This window comes from Meles meles, chromosome 17, assembly GCF_922984935.1.
Source record: "Meles meles chromosome 17, mMelMel3.1 paternal haplotype, whole genome shotgun sequence".
Taxonomy (NCBI): Eukaryota; Metazoa; Chordata; class Mammalia; order Carnivora; family Mustelidae; genus Meles; species Meles meles.
The window spans coordinates 32700098-32717905 of NC_060082.1; the positions used below are offsets into that span (position 1 = coordinate 32700098).

General features: G+C 35.1%; 1 protein-coding gene across 3 annotated transcripts in view; it reads left to right on the forward strand.

Moving 5' to 3' along the window:
- The window catches only part of DENND1B (DENN domain containing 1B), a 267935-nt gene that overhangs the window by 183737 nt on the left and 66390 nt on the right, over positions 1–17808 (forward strand). For all 3 annotated transcript variants that reach the window (XM_045982799.1, XM_045982800.1, XM_045982801.1), the window contains one exon: positions 7846–7947. In XM_045982799.1, the coding sequence (XP_045838755.1) occupies positions 7846–7947 (102 nt within the window). The remainder of the gene's footprint in view (positions 1–7845; positions 7948–17808) is intronic.

The following is a 17808-nucleotide window of genomic DNA, read 5'->3' on the forward strand; positions in this document are numbered from 1 at the left end:
GACTTGTGGTATCTTACATAATAATAGCACTGGGATACTTGGAAGAAGGATGCTATATAATCTGGAAAATATTTTAATATTATTTTTGGTGAGAACCTGAATATATTTGACCATTCCCTTGAGAGAACTGATAACTGAGTATTTAAGAGATTTAAAAATTTAAATATACCATTGTTATGCAGACATTTTGCTTGTTTATATTTGTTACATAACACTGACATTACATATTAAGCCCAAGTGTATTAGGGAACTAAATAAGTATTATGTTGATACTTTATTATATTTCACATTTTTATGCAGCATTCTTCATGAAACCTTAATTTTTTTCAATATGAATCCTTACTAAGTCATATATATCCTTAAAGCATTAAGATCTAATCCATGTGTTTTTTAAAAAAATTTTTTATTAACATATAATGTATTATTTGCCCCGGGGGTACAGGTCTGTGAATCATCAGGCTTACACACTTCACTGCATTCACCATAGCACATACCCTCTCCAAGTCCATAACCCAACCACCCTCTCCATACCTGCCTCCCCCCAACAACCCTCAGGTTTTTTTTTTGTTTTTTTTTTTAATAATTTTTTAAATTTTTTTATAAACATGTATTATTAGCCCCAGGGGTACACCACACCATAGCACATACCCTCCCCAATGTCCATAACCCCACCACCATCTCCCTACTCCCCTCCCCCCAGCAACCCTCAGTTTGTTTTGCGAGGTTAAGAGTCTCTTATGGTTTGTCTCCCTCCAGATCCCATCTTGTTTCATTTATTCTTTTCCTAGCCCCCAACCCCCCGATGTTGCATCTCCATTTACTCATATCAGGGAAATCATATGATAGTTCTCTTTCTCCAATTGACTTACTTCGCTAAGCATAATACTCTCTAGTTCCATCCACGTCATCGCAAATGGCAAGATCTAGTCCATGTTTAAGTATTTTCTTGTTCTTGCAAAGTTTCCTACTCCAGAAGACAATATAGAACTTGAAAGATATCCATCCTTAAAAACACACGAAACAAAAATACTGATTTGATGATAATCACTTTGAAACTGAACATAATAGTAGGGTATATAGGGTATATAGGGTATATAGTGCATAGTAGGGTAGGAAAAACAACCCCATCTCCTCCATATCTTTCTTGTGTCTTAATTATCCTGTAAAAATAATTCAAATTATTAACCAGTGGATATTTACTGAACACTCAGAATACAAATACTATGTTGAGTATTACAATAAGAAGCGCAGAGATATATAAGGATATGGTCCCAGACTTCAAAAATCCACAGGTGAGATCTATAAAAATAACTTTTAATACAACTTAGAAAATAAATGCTAAAAGAAAGATACACTCTGGATTTTCAGAGGAGGGAGAATTTACTTATTTATGTTAAAGATGGAATCTAAGACTTTGGGAGGTAAGTGATGTATTCCATAAGGGCCAGATTTATGCTGCTGGAGGGCATTTCTAATTCATTCTCCTGTCACAACTACTTGAAGAGTCTTATTTAAATGCCATCAGGTGGGGGTTATGGACATTGGGGAGGGTATGTGCTATGGTGAGTGCTGTGAAGTAAACCTGGCAATTCACAGACCTATACCCCTGGGGCTAATAATATATTATATGTTTGTAAAAAATTTAAAAATTATAAAAATAAATAAATAAATGAATATCATCAGGTACAAATGACATGTAGTTTTCTAGCGCACTGGCTCTAATGATACCTTTTTCCTTCCCATTTATTAGTCATTATACAAGGGACTGAGTGTGACATTTGTTATTCTGTGGATAATCTTGAATTTGAATCTGCTCTGATTTGTATGTTTTAATGGTAAATCAAGTATGAACGTTTGCTTTTTTTATTACTATTAATAACAAACTACCTAGAAAGCCTCATCATAGAATGCCCAATGGGTTGTTGATTCATTCTTAGTATATATTTGTTGATTGGTGTAATCCTTTATGGGCAGGTAATGTGGCAGTTCATTTATGCAAAGTCTGGTTCTCTTCTCTGAAATAAGAACTTCATTCCTACCCTAGCACAGATTGTAATTTTTCTTACATCCTTTCACGCTCTTTTGTGTGTGACAGTAATGGAAACGATTTTAGCTTTAGTTCCTTTCTGTTGCCTCATCACTCTTCCATAGAGCAAAAGATTCAGTAGCTTAACCATCACATCAGACTTCTTTTAAACTTATTTTATTTGAATTCAGTTTTTTGTTTTCTACCGTGAAGAGTTTTTCTTGTCCACATTTTAATGTTTCTACATGATTATTCTATTTTTCTACAGAGCTATATTCTTCTTCACTTGCTTTTTCTGTCAATAAACAATATAACTTTTAGAAAATAAATTGGATTACAGATGTATATTTCTCAGTTGCATCAGTCTTTTCCCCTAAGTAATGATCAGTTTAACCTTCATGCTTGGTTCTGTGCAGATAATTCCTAAATATATGTTAAAGAACAAGTTTTCCAAACTTGGGTTTCTACCCTTGTCCATGTGCCTTCAAGCATCTTCCTTGCCTTAACCATGCCAGAATGGACATTGCTGGTGTCCTGACCAGATCCCCTGTACTGGCTGGCATCCTTTTCAGAGAAAAACTGTCCTTGGCTAAGTAGGAAGGACCTCCCCAGCACCTCTAATCTCCACACTCCTCCCATCAGGTAAGACCATGCTTAATGAATGACTGATAAAAGGTGTAAGAAACTGGCCTCCTTACTTCAAGATGGGAGTAACTCTGCCAGTACATTTGATGTTTTTTCATAGGTTTAAACTGAGGTGATTGCCGGCTGAAATCACATTGTTGCTTGTGTTTTTTCTTCTGCCCTATTTTGCTTCCCTCAATGCTTATTTCCTGAGCATTTTCCACCAACAAATCACTTAAACAAGAATCCTTGTCTCGGGCTCAGCTTAGAATCTGACCAAAGACATATCCCAAAATTTATTTTATCAACTTCTTCTTAAATCTGGTTTGTTTCTATACTTCTGGTCTTTAATAAATGGTATCATCCATCTTTTGATCCTCAAGCTTGAAATCCAGAAGTCCTCTTGACTTCTGCTTGTCTTGTTTCTGCATATCAGTGGTTCTTAAACTTTTTGCCTCTAGATGTCTTTATATTTGTAAAAATCATCAAGGGTTTTAAAGAACTTTTGTTTATGTGGGCTCTATCTTTCACTATTTACTGTATTAGAAATCAAAACTGGAAATATTTTAAATACTTATTATTTAAAATTAATATAAAACTACTACGGATAAACATGAAACATTTTTTGAGAAATAACTATTTCTAAACAAAAAATAATAGAAGAATGGATTTGTTTTATATTTTTTGTTTTATATTTATATTATTTATATATATTTGTTTCATATTTGTTTTATATTTTTTCAAGTATGTAGCTTAAAAGAAGAGGGCTGCGTTCTCATATTTTATATTTTTTGTTTTATATTTATATTATTTATATATATATTTGTTTTATATTTCTTCAATTGTGTAGCTTAAAAGAAGAGGGCTGCGTTCTCATATTTGATTCTGCTTTCTGTCTGTGGCAATATTGCCAGTCGTGTAGGCTCCATTGGATCTCATGAGAAATTAAAAGTGAAAAGGGCAAATAATGTTTTAGCACTGTTATGAAAATAGTTTGGATGTTGCAGACCCTGTGAAAAGGTCTCAGTCCCTGGACCATGCTTTGAGCACCACTGCTGTACATCAGTTGATAAACAGTCCTATTGATGTTGCAGTAGAATTGTACTTTTACACATTACATGATATGGAATAAATAAAACATTTCATGTAGTATTGAATACACAGAAATGGGATAATTTGAAAGCGTAGACTGAGTCTAAATCAGGCTTCTACAACTTACATGCTCTGTAATCTTGAGCAAGTTACTTAACCCTTTCCCATATTTTAGTTTATTCATGTATAAAGTAAGACAACAGTAAGTTTGAGGTTTATATGAATTAATACATGTAAATTGCTTAGAACAGTACCTGGCCCATAATAAGTATTATGTAGATATTAGCTATATAACAATAATAACAACAACATATTATTAGTGATAGTAATAAGTATTCTATCAGTGTTGACTAATGGTAGTCATCACTTGCTCTTTCTACTGCCTGGTTCATCTTTTCTTGCCAGATTTGTATTTCCCTATTACTTGGTCTGCCTATTTCCAGTATTTCTTCTTGCCTATTAACTTTCCTTTTAAAAGTTTTATTTATTTGAGAGAGTACAAATGGGGGGGTGGGCAGAGGGAGAGGGAACAGGGAGCCTCACACAGGGTGGGATTCCCAGGACCCACGAGATCATAACCTGAACCGAAGGCGACACTTAACTGACTGAGCCACCCAGGTGCCACTTAACTTTCCTTTTAATACATACAATCTAGTCACTTCATTGAGTAGATATTCTGTGAGAGCTTCTTGATGTCTTTAAGAAAATAACTTTAGGGCACCTGGGCAGCTCAGCTGGTTAAGCATCTGCCTCAGGCTCAGCTCATGATCATGAGATGCGTGTTGGGCTCGCTGTTCTGCAGGGAGTCTGCTTCTCCACCTGCCCCTCCCTGCACTCATTCTCTCAATTTCTCTCTTGCTTGATTGCTTTCTCAAATAAATAAATAAATAAATAAATAAATTAAAATAAACCTCCCATAGGTTTAAAAAAAAAAAGAAAAAGAAAATAACTTTAGAATATAACTTAGACCTTTTCCAGTATGCTTGACCTACGTTTTACTTCTCTCTGGTACTTTCTGTCATTCATAACCATTATCCACTAGGCCTTAACCAGTCTTTTATTATCTTTGGCGCTTTCTCTAGTGCATATCCATCCCAAACACACTACCCATTTTTTGTCTGTACTTGCCTCTCTCAAGACCATGTTTTTCCATCTTTGTTTCAGAAGGCTTCTATTAGTTTTCAAAACCAGCTCAGGTTTCCTCTGTGAAGCCACAGAGGCTTCTTGAAATCTTTCATACTTAAGTCAGCTGGGAATTAACTGGGCAACACTGGACAGTCACTCTACTTGGAGCAAGAAAATTTTTGAAAACCATTCCATCCTAAGCTTGATTTTTAACCAGATCATAAGTAAATCAGAAGATCCTAAGCAGAGTTCCTTATCGTGCCTTTCAACTTAACTCAGATTTAAAAGAACTTACACTGGGAAGTCATTTATAATTTGTTTGATATCATACACACCCCAGCATGACAATGACTGAGTCTCCTGTGTATTCAAACAAAAATTTAGAGCATTGTTAATCAAGACTTATTTTTCTTTCTCCTGAGAGAAAATTCCAATATGTGTCAGGTTTGTCTTTTTTGTTTTTACCAGAGACTCTAAGTAAACGGGCTGTGTTAATCATTTGAAGGTTAAGTTCAAAGCTTTTATGATGATTGGTGTTATCAAAACTGGATGGACAGCATATCTGAACTTTCTCTTTACTATTTCTCTTGAAAGATTGAAAGCATTTACTAGAAGATTAATGAGGACAGAGTTTGGCCAGCATAAGTCACATTGGCTAAAAACTAAGTTAGCCCAACTCTTAAGAAGACATAGGTAGACTTTCCTCTCATCCATTTCCCTCACCTAGAGATTCTCCATCCCCTTATCTTCCACGCTTTCCAGTCAAAAGAAATGCTTGATTGTAACATAGAAAGTATTAAGTATTCCACTATCAATGATGACTTTTGGAAAAATCATAGATGTTAATAAAATACAACTCACATGTTAGAGAAAAATCTGTCTAATAAAAACTGAAATTATCAATTGTACTGATTACTTTGTAATAATTGTGGTATAGTTAGAACTGCCATTGAAAACAATGATTGTACTTATCTTTAAAATTTGTATTTACTTTTGGAAAAGAAAATAAGTGATATGGAGCAAATCTTAGCTCACTTGCTACTTTGTTTATTGACTTATGAAACATTTTTGGGCTCCCAGTGTAACTATATATGATGCTGATACCTGGGATGCAAAAACAGTAGACCTTTCTCTTAAACAGGATTGCCTGTTTGTTGTAGCCGCCCCCCCCCCACAGAGTCTAAGTTGGAAATTCTATAATAGTGGCAAATATGGTGATTTTTGATTATATAAAATATATGTAAATGACTCTAATTTTTAAAATATAAAGCTTAAAATCATCTTATGACAGTTAAGAATGGCAATAATCAGACAGATTATTATCAATGGCAAAATAATAATGGCAGTTTTATTATGACATATTGGCTGGTGGCTAATATGGTTATCTTCTCTACATGTCAGACATGTACATGTAATTTGAAATTTATTTTCTTCTGTAGCAATGTTGTTCAAGAACACTTTTTGTGATAAATGAAATGTTCTGTATTTGTGATCTCTAATATTAGCCACAGACCACTTGTGGCAATTGAACATTTCAGATGTGGCTAGTGTATTCTAGTGTATTGAGGAACTGAAATTTTAGTTTTATTTAATTTTTTTTATTAATATATAATGTATTACGTGCTTCAGGGATATAGTTCTGTGAATCATCAGTCTTACACAATTCACAGCACTCACCATAGCACATACCCTCCTCAGTGTCCATAACCCAGCCACCTTATCCCTCCCCTCCCACCCCTCAGCAATTCTCAGTTTGTTTCCTGGGATTAAGTCTCTTATGATTTGTCTTCCTCCCCGGTCCCATCTTGTTTCATTTTAATAAATTTAAATTTAAATTGCTGCATATGACTAATAGCTACTGTTTTGAACAGTGCAGATCCATAGTATCATTAGCTTCCATCAGCCAGTGGTAACAGGTGAATTGCTGTTAAATTGTTAGTCTCATTTTATTCATGCAGGAGCCAATTTTCAGAATTTTATTTACAGATACCTGTAATCAAGGCATTGAATTGTCTTTAAAATTAAATTATAATTAATATTTTTTCAAAGTTCTGTTAGAAGATGAGGTTTTTTCCTTGTTACTGCCAACATAGAGATGGCTACAGGATTCATTATCATCAATGAGTCATTGTCACCTATCTCAGTTGCATTTGGATCATATTATCTCATATTCATTTGGATCCCTTATGTTCACAAGTATTGAATGGGCAAGAGGACCATTCAGGCTACCGAGGGAAGTAGCAGGTGGTAGAGATCAGCAAGTGAGTGACAATTTTCTGACATACTGTATGGGAATAAATGGAATGAGTGGAATCTATATTCGCAATTTAAGTTCTTGATAGTTTGGTGGAGGAGCAAGCTAATGGAGCATAAGCTACCAGAAGACACTTGCAAAGTTATGGTTACTCTAAAAATAGGATAGATTAAAGCAGATACAAAGTGGGACTTAATCTAGAAAGTAGCCAATCAGAATTGTATGTGAAGTGATTAAGAGAATGTTATTGTAAGAACTTTTAATTAATTTAAAAAGAAATTAATGATCATATATAAGTGGCAAAAATCATGCAGCAATTTTTATAGCAGGAATGTTTTCTAATTAGGATAAAACTGTAGTTGTTGACTTTTTTCAGCTATGCATACTCTTTTTAATACTCCTAATTCAATCTAATAATATTAAACCTTTGTTTTTAGGAGATTCATTCTTACTTTGAGGAAGTGAAACTAAGCAATTTTAAGACCCCACGATCCTTGATTAGGAAGCTCTAGTAGAAGCTCGTCAGTAGAGGAATATTTTTCTCCGATGCTGAAATCCAGCTATTATATCTAAGAGTCTGTTTGACTCCCTTTAGACTTCCAGCACCTTGAAGTTGATTCTGTGTCTTACACTCCCCTGCGACCCTCCATGTGCCTTTTTAGAGAGACTGTTTCTCTCTGACTACCTTTCTATTGACACCCTAAAAATCTTCATTTCTCTCTAGGGTGAGCCCATCACGTTCTGTGAGGAGAGTTTTGTAAAGCACCGCTCAAGTCTGATGAAACAGTTCTTGGAAACTGCAGTTAACCTCCAACTTTTCAAGCAGGTAAGAGTGGACCTCCACATTGCCTTCTGTAGCAGATTACAGAAATGTAACAGAAATGCGTAACACATTTTTATCACTTTTACCAAAAGTATGTCAAAACCCTGAGTAATGTCTATTCTGGAATTACAGGAAATTTTTCTTTCTTTTGTAACTCTATAGTTATCGATGGCATAGCACTCCAGAAAATGGTAGAAAAGCAACTTTGTTATTAAAAAATTCATTATTGAAAGTGCTGACCTGATGGTCTGAGGAAGGGTATTCATCCATACAGTTATGAAACCAACATGGCTAGTTTCATGTAAGGCATCTATGAGTTTGCTCTAGTAGATTGGTAGTGGCTAAACAAACCATATTTCTCGTAGGACAGTCCTAATGTAATCCAGTTTATAAAAACAAATGTCATAATTATAAGTTTAAAATTCAGAAAAAAAATTCATAGTCCTACTATGTATCTTTATTTTTGGCTCAGAAAATGTAAATACCATTTTGAAATGCAGGTAGCTTAACATCAGAATTCAGAATATTTATAAGGACTAGTTCTTTCATTCCATTGTGTGATCATAGCAAGTCTCTTAATTCAGGTTTATCTTAGTTTCTGTTTATGTAATTTAAATTAAGTTCTAAACACTTTCTTTTCTTATACCACATGATAATTTAAATGTATAGTTACTTATGTGAATTCAGCAGTTAATGAGACCTACAGTGGGTCATAAACCACTCAGGGTCAGGGTACAAACATGAATAAAAATTCAGTAATGCCCTTGAGAAGCTGAAAATCTAATAGAATCCTTTGGACTGTTTGGAGAAAAGATACCACGTAATTTGAGATCAGCTTTAAACTAAATAAGTCATTTAATTTGATAGTGAGAAAACCAATACTATTATCTATATTCTGAGAAAATTTTGAAAAATAATTAGAAAATACTCTGGGGGGGGGGGGCGCTATAACTGCCTTCTAATATGTGACGGTTTACCTCAAAGAAAGGGTTAGATTTATACAGTACCTAGAAGAAGCAGAATAAGGCTTGATAGGTTTCAGGGCCCAAGATGTTTTGTGAATTTCTAAAGATGGATGGGTTGTCTTTGGTGCTCTGTCTCTAGAGGGCTCCAATAGTATACTGAATTGTTTCCCAAGGTTATATGAGGACCATGGGATGGTCTTTGTAAATGCTGAAGTATATAGCAAGTGTAGCCCTGTACTCGTCTCCTAGTGCATGCTTCTTGAGTTAAATAACAGTACCCTTTTTGTATTTTTATCTCTCAAGGAGAGATAGTACTACTGCCCATTATCAAAACTGATTTGTGGGGCATCTGGGTGCCTCAGTTGCTTAAGCACTGCCTTTAGCTCAGGTCATGATCCCAGGGTCCTGGGATCGAGCCCCGAATCATGCTCCCTGCTCAATAGAGAGCCTACTTCTCCCTCTCCCCTGCCTGCTGCTCTGCTTACTTGTGCTCTCGCTCTCTGTCAAATAAATAAATAAAATCTTACTAAAAAAAAAAAAAAAAAGAAAAGTACTTTTTTTTTTTTTTAAGATTTTATTTATTTACTTGAGAGAGAGAGAGTGAGCATGAGAGGGGAGAGAGTCAGAGAGAGAAGCAGACTCCCGGCTGAGCAGGGAGCCGATGTGGGACTCCATCCCGGGACTCCAGGATCATGACCTGAGCTGAAGGCAGTCTCTTAATCAGCTGAGCCACACAGGCACCCAAGAAGAAAAGTACCTTTAAAAAAAACAAAAACAGGGGCTCCTGGGTGGCTCAGTGGGTTAAAGCCGCTGCCTTCGGCTCAGGTCATGATCTCAGGGTCCTGGGATCGAGCCCCACATCGGGCTCTCTGCTCTTCGGGGAGCCTGCTTCCTCCTCTCTCTCTGCCTGCCTCTCTGCCTAGTTGTGATTTCTCTCTGTCAAATAAATATTTAAAAAACAAAAACAAAAACAAAAGAAAAAAACGAGTCGTGAAGATCAGATTATATGGGGGTGAAGAATTGAATGGGTGGTTAGAATATCCAACTTAACCTTTCACAATGACATTCGTTAGACGTAGTTCAGACACAGTAATTTTTTAAAGATTTTATTTATTTATTTATTTATTTATTTAACAGAGAGAGAGAGAGAGAGAGCGATCACAAGTAGGCAGAGAGGCAGGTAGAGAGAGAGGGGGAAGCAGGCTCCCTGCTGAGCAGAGAGCCCAATGTGGGGCTCGATCCCAGGACACTGAGATCATGGCCTGAGCCGAAGGCAGAGGCTTAACCCACTGTGCAACCCAGGCACCCCAAGTAATTTATATATTTACAAAACCTTTGTATTTTTTACAAATCAGATAGAATTGGGTTAGATCTTGGCTCTATCACTTAATAGGTGTTTGTTCATAAATATCTGTTTCTTTTTCTTTAAAATAGAAATACCACCTAACAGGGTCGTGCTAAAATTTATATTAATTAATACATGTATACCTGAGCACAGTGCACAACACTTTGTAGAAGCTTACTAAATTTTAGTGTCTCCTTCATTTTAGAGCAATTACATTAATAGAATACAAATCTATGCAGAATTTTTTAAAAATAAAACTCATTCAGAAAAGCTAAATGTGAAATATTAAAATAGCTAATTAAATTAGAACCCATTATATAGACAACTTGAATAGTTTTACATGTACCAATTGACCATATTCTCAAGCTTGATATCATTTTATGACCTTTAAGAAATGATACTTAATGATAGCCCTGAAAGAATTTAAAAGTTTCCTGTTAACAGTTTCACAAATTTCTAAAGATGAGTAAATTCCAGAGATTCACTATACAACATAGTGCCTATAGATATAATTGTGTATTTAAAACTGGTTAAGAGGGTATATCTCATGTTGACATGTGTTCTTAGCACAAACAAAAACACAAAGAAATGCAAGGAAACTTTTGGAGGTGTTGGATACATTTATTACCTTGATTGTGGTGATTATAGCAGGAATGTATACATATGTCCAAACTTGCTACATTTTCTACATTACTTATGTGCAATTTTTTGATTACCAGTTACACTTTACTAAAGCTTGGGGGGAAGGAGGAAAAAAAAAACAAAAATAGGAATCAGTTAGTAAAAAATTATCAATAGATGAAACCTCAAAGATACTATTGCTATTTCTGAAAGAATATGAAAAAAATTATTAGGTATACATGATTACTATTCATTATTATGAATTTATGATCCATTATAGGTCAAGAACACCTCAGGTTCTCTATTTAGCAATGCTTATTCACCAAAATTGAGAGAACAGGGACCCAGGAGAGTGATGTATAATTTTAAGTTAAGAGTTAAAATAAACTATTACTTCTTTTTCTTTTTTTTTTTCTCTTACTGTTATTTCTGATAATATGGCAGGAAGGATTCAGAGCTAACTTACATACTGAAACAATTTTAAATACAATATTTAAAAAACTTTTTTGTGGTAGGGGCACAGGAGACAACACCCAGTGCTTACTTTCCAAGTTGAGAAGTGTATTAGAAGACCCTACTCCCACAATTCTGGGATGACTTAGTGTAAAAGTAAACAAGAAGTAAGCTTGCTCTTTCCCTTAACTCATTTCCCAGTGATTGTACCTCTGAAGCACTGGTACTGAGTGGAAGGGAGGGAAAAGTGCTGCTGAGAAGTAAACACACCATCTTGTAGAGGAATTTGAAGTCTGAATTAATAATTTCAGATTTAGTCTGACACAACTCAAGCCAAGTTTAAAGTGATCCTAAATTGTTAGCACTGTCAGGCCCTAGACAGAGGCAAACACACATCTTCTCTTGAGAATCCAGGCACCAAAGAATTCTCCCACCTATAATTCCTAAGAAAAATTTCTGTGCTAGAAATTATTAAAAACACAAGGAAACAAATCATGAATGAGAATTAAAAGAAATAGCGGACAAAAATTGACTTGAAAAGACTTTAATTATTGGAATTATCAAATATAGAACATAAAATAGCTATGCTTAAGAGGTTCAGAGAAATAGATGATAAGCTTTAAAAATGTTCAGGATATAAAAACATTCAAGAACTGGAACCAATTTTAAGAATGTAACAGATATAATTCTGGTAGGAAACATGTAATTGAAATGAAAGGAAATTGATGGGTGTAACAGCAGATGAGATCTAACTGAAGAGAGATTTGCAAAACTGGAAGATATATCTGAAAAAGAAATTAGCAAGAAGATAATGCAGAGAAATAAATAAAGAATGTAGGAGAGGTTAATAGGCATGAAGGGTAAAGTTGAAAATGTCTAAAGCCATCTAATCAATTCTGAAAGGAGAAGACAGAAAATGGAGGAGATGTAGTAAAGGACAATGCCAGAACCAGCAAAATACACCACTTTATAAATTTAGGAAGTTTAGCATATCCAAACTGAATAATTAAAAAGAAATCTACAGCCACACCATATAGTCAGCTCTAAAGCATTAAATAATAAGGGAAAATTTGAAAAACAAGAGGAGCAAGATAGATTACCTTCAGAGGAGCAGTAGATTGACAGCTGGCTTCACAGTAACAATCCAGAAGATCCTGTCATATCTTCAGTGTGTTGAGAAAAAATATCCAGAATATTCTGACAACTAAAACACATCCTCATTATAAGAGTAATATAAAAACATTTCCCCCCAAAAAACTGAGTTTTCCCCTTTTGTTGGCTTTATTGATGTGTCTACTTGGTTAGGCTAATATCCCCAATTAATTTAAATGCTTCTCTCAGTGAAGGTATTTTTACAGATATAATGAAGACTTCTAATCATTTGACTATAGATAATCTGAGTAAGCCTGTCTGACTCAGTTGGAAGGCCTTAAACTCAGAACTTAGGTTTCACTGGGAAAGAGAAGAAATTCTGTCCAGGATGACTGCTTTGGTCACTGTTTGTAGATTCGGCCTGCTCATAATTTTTCCTTCCTGATACCTCTCCTATGAATTTCAGACTTGCTTAGTTAGCCCCCTAATCATGTAAACCAATTCCTTATAGTAAATCGTGTGTGTGTGTGTGTGTGTGTGTGTGTGTGTGTGTGTGTGTGTGTGTGTACCTGTCTATCAAATCTCCTACTGGTTCTGCTTCTTGGTTGAACCCTGACTACTATACTAATAGCAGAAAGAAATCTTTGAGAAAGTACTTTAAGAAAGTACTTGAGGGAGAAAGAAAGTTTTCTCAGTTCCAAGATGGAAGGTCTGAGATGCAAGAAGGTAGAACAAAATAAATGGTAAATATGTAGATTTGTGTAACATAGGCAAATTCTTCCACACATCAAGAATGAAATTGTTCCAATTTAAATTCCAAAAAATTCCTGTTTTGATAGTGGAAAAAGGGAGATCCTCTTCAGTTTGTTTTATACAGCTAAGATCATCTTGGTTCCAGATCCTAAAACAGCCTGAGAAAAGAACATTATAGGCCAGCCTTACTCAAGAACATAGATGCAAAAATTTAAACAAAGTATTTGCAACCAATTATAGCAATATATAAAAAGGATACTATTTTATGAGCAGGTTGCATTTATTCCAGAAATTAAATGGCAGCTGCATATTAGGAAATCTATGCATGTAATTCACTACATTAGCTGATTATGGGAGAAAAATCATTAGATCATCTCAACAGATGTAGAAATTGTTCATAAAATTCATGGTAAAAACTAAAAAAAGGCACGATTAAAGATATTTTCAACAAATATCATACATAATATTGAAACACTGAAAATTTCCCTCTGAAAAAGATGTTACCTGTTACCATTGAAATTCCTAACACATATAATTTAGCTAAAAAAAAAAAAAAAGGTTTAAAAAGGAAACACCAAACTGACTTAGTTTTATTACTTTCAGGAGAGAGACAAGTTTCTTAGGGCTTGATGGAATAACTTGAATAAATTTGACCTTACTGGAATTAAGAACTTTGGTTATTAAAAAACACTGTATTTGTAATACATATAAATCACACACGGGTTTAGAATCTAGAATTAAAACCAAGCCAAAACAAAACAAAACAAACTCCTACATGTCTATAAGAAGCATATCCATCCAATAGAACTGTGCAAAAGACTTGAATTATCATATGCAAATGAAGAAGCCTGAATAACTAATAAAAGCATGCAAAGTACTCAACCTCATTTGTGATTAGAGAACATAAAATTAAAAAAAAAATAGCACCTCATACTCACCAGATTGGCTGAATTTTATAAACCTGAAAATCTCAAAATTTGGGAAAGGCAGGGAGCAAGGGACCAAGTTTTAACTGTTTCTTGGGAGTGTAAATTTGCACAAATTGTTTAGAAAACACTTTGGAACTAGCATTGAAAGTTAAACATGCAAATTTCTTATGAATTTCACTCTAAGTGGTGCACCAAAAATCATTTACTACACTGCTCATAAAAGTAAAATACTGGCAATAATCTTAGATATTCATCAGTATTAAAATGAGCAAATGGCTATATTCATACAATAAAACATTATACACAAGGAAATTAATAAGCTGCAGCAAAATTGATTATGAATGAATTAAATGAACAACAAATCCCTGAAGAATTACTATGATGATTCCTCTCTGTCATGTTTAACAACAAAAAAATTAAATAGTATATTATTTAGGGAAACATTTGTGTGATAAAAACTATAAAAGCAGGCAAGGAGAGGATAAGCTGAAGGGATTATGGTCTTTTCTGTGGGGAGAAAGGGGCACTCAAGGATGGACCTTCTAAGGAAGGGAATGTTTTGATAGTTTGCTTTATCATTATTATTTAAACTTAATTATTTAAATTACTGTTTTTTGAATTATTTAAGTACTATATAAAAACATCATTTTTTTTGTTTCTAGATCAGCATGTAATAGGCAGTTTTCATTGACAGTGGACTTCTTAACTTCTTGGGGCCTCAGTTTCTGCTTCTGTACGATGAGTGAGACTGATAGGTCACTAAGTTTGAGATACCTTTTTCTCTAACATTCTATGATATTATGAAATAAACATAGCTTAGATGGATGATGGTAGGTTCCATTTGGATAAATTCCTCTTTAGATAATGGATTTGGAAGGATTCCCAGAAACAGCTTCTTAAATCCACAGCCCTGACATCACTCTGTTTCTTTATATAGCAGCTGTATGAAGATTTAAGCTATTGTATCTAGGACTCTTACCTTTATCTCATATTATGCTAACACAATAAAGGAAATTATTTTCTTGTGTATATTATTTGTTATTAAGGCCAGTGGAAGTAAAGTTTTTTCTGCTCATTTTATTATACACTTTTCCTGGCTAAGGACCATAGCTGAGTTCATTGTGTTGATCCAAGAGCCTAGTCTAGAACTACAAACTTACAAGATCTCCATGAATATAGGTCCTCCTTTAGCTGGCAACCAAGGTATATATAACATGTAAGGAGTTCAAGTATAGATACATATTCAAATGGGAAAATCCTCTTTTACGGTTCTTCCAAAACCCTTTCCTACCTGTCTTAAGATAATACAAATGTGTCTAGGAAAAACTTTTCCATCCAACAAAATGTCCCTAGTGGTGGAAGAGAATGTTTTTAAAAAGAATGGAAATGTGGCTGTAGGAACCCTCTGAAAAGCACAACATTTAATGAAGCCATTTGTAATATTCAGAAACATTGATGCATATCGTGCATTCTGTACCACAGTATAGCTGTTTTATTTTAAAATGAAAATATTTGGGGGCACCTGGGTGGCTCAGTGGGTTAAAGCCTCTGCCTTCAGCTCGGGTCATGATCTCAGGGTCCTGGGATCTAGCCCCTCATCAGGCTCTCTGCTCAGCAGGGAGCCTGCTTCCTCCTCTCTCTCTGCCTGCTTCTCTGCCTACTTGTGATCTCCGTCTGTCAAATAAATAAATAAAATCTTCCAAAAAAATAATAAAATGTGGGGCATCTGGGTGGCTCAATGGGTTGAGCCTCTGCCTTCAGCTCTGGTCATGATCTCAGGGTCCTGGGATTGGGCCCTGCATCGGGCTCTCTGCTCAGTGGGGATCCTTCTTACCCCTCTCTCTCTGCCTGCCTTTCTGCCTAGTCTACTTGTGATCGTGCTGTCAAATAGATAAAAAAAAATCTTTAAATGAAAAATAAAATAATAAAATAAAATAAATAAAATGAAAATATTTTATTGTTTTTTAAGATTTTATTTATTTACTTGACAGAGATCGCAAGTATGCAGAGAGGCAGGCAGAGAGAGAGGGGGAAGCTGGTTCCCCACTGAGCAGAGAGCCTGATGCGGGGCTCGATCCCAGGACCCTGAGATCACGACCTAAGCTGAAGGCAGAGGCTTAACTCACTGAGCCACCCAGGCGCCCCTAAAATTAAAATATTTTTTAAAAATTTACTGGTTAGATTACCTTTTTCCTCCCTTCATCAAAATTAAGTTTTCAAGTAAAATTAAGTTTTCAGTTAAATACATTGTATTCATCCTTTGACTTTGAGTTCCTGGTCTCACCATCATGTGTCCCTAATTGCATGCCTACCCCATTGTTAATAGCATTGGCTTGGGAATGCTCTGGAATCCAACAGACTTGGGTTTATATCCTAGCATGCCACTTTCTCAGAGTAGCACGCATTGTAAGATGCTTTGTCTCTCTTTGGGCTTTAAATCCTTCCTCAGTTTCTTATACTAATGCAATATCCAAATACACTGAATATCCCTTCAAATATACCTTTCACAACATAAGGATTTGTATATTGTGTACCATGAAACCAGTATTAATCTGCTGTCATTCTTCCATAGCTTGCTCAAATGTCAGTCCTATCCAAACCAACCTTCCTCCTTACATCTTCTGTTCCCTTAGAGCTTTGTTTATATCTGAGTTTTAGCATTTAGACTGTGTTACTATAATTTACCTCTTTGTTATGTTTTCCTTCACCTGTCTAAAGCCTGATTTTCCTCCCACTCACTAGGTCTGTACTCCTTTCTCTGTGCCTATACTATCTTGAAAACATTTTGTTTGTTTATTCACCTAAACAATTAGGTACTGAGCATTTGTTTTGGGTCAGATAATGCTACTTCAAGCACTTGAGACCCAGAGCTATGTAACATGCCTTCATGGGAGTTGTTATTTCTAGTGAAGGGAATGGGTTAACAAGCAGCAAATGATTAAGTTCAGAGGGTATGAGTTATTGAGTTATTGTCTAGTAATTTTAGACTAGAGGATCAGAAAAGACATTACTGATAATTAGGTGATACTTAAGCTAAATCTGAGAAGGGAATTAGTTTTGGAAAGAACTCATTTCAAGTGGAGGGAATTGCTACTGCAAAGACCCTAAAGGAGGGAAAGAACTTGGCATTTCCTAGCACTGGAATTAAATCAACTCTGGGCAAGAAAGAAAGTTGTATTAGATGGGGTTAGAAGAGCAGAAAAAGGACAAATATTACTGGACTTTTTGAAGACATAAGGGTTATATTTTATTCTAAATGAAGTAGTATGCTACTGGAAAGCTTTTGCTGGGGTATGACTGGATCTGATTTGTATTTTATAAGATTGCCCAGATTATGTTGTAATGGATTAGAGGAGAGAGAGGTAGCAAAAGTCCAGTTATGGGTCTGTTGCAGTTGTGCAGGAGAGAAGTGATCATGGCTTGGATGAGGAGGGTAGTAGAAAAGATGGAGTGAAACAGAGCACAGTTCAATTATGTTTGGGAGGTAGAATTGCCAGTTGTTGCTGATGGATTAGAGAGAGTAAAGGGAAATGCCAAATCAGTGTTAATGCCCATATCTTTATTTGTATATTGGCACTTCTAATAATTCTCTTTTTAGTTCACATATTAATTTTCTGTAAAGATTATGAGCTACTCCAATACTGGGATCATATATGACTTGATTCCATAGATGTAGTTTCTTACATAGGATTGTGTTAATACTGGG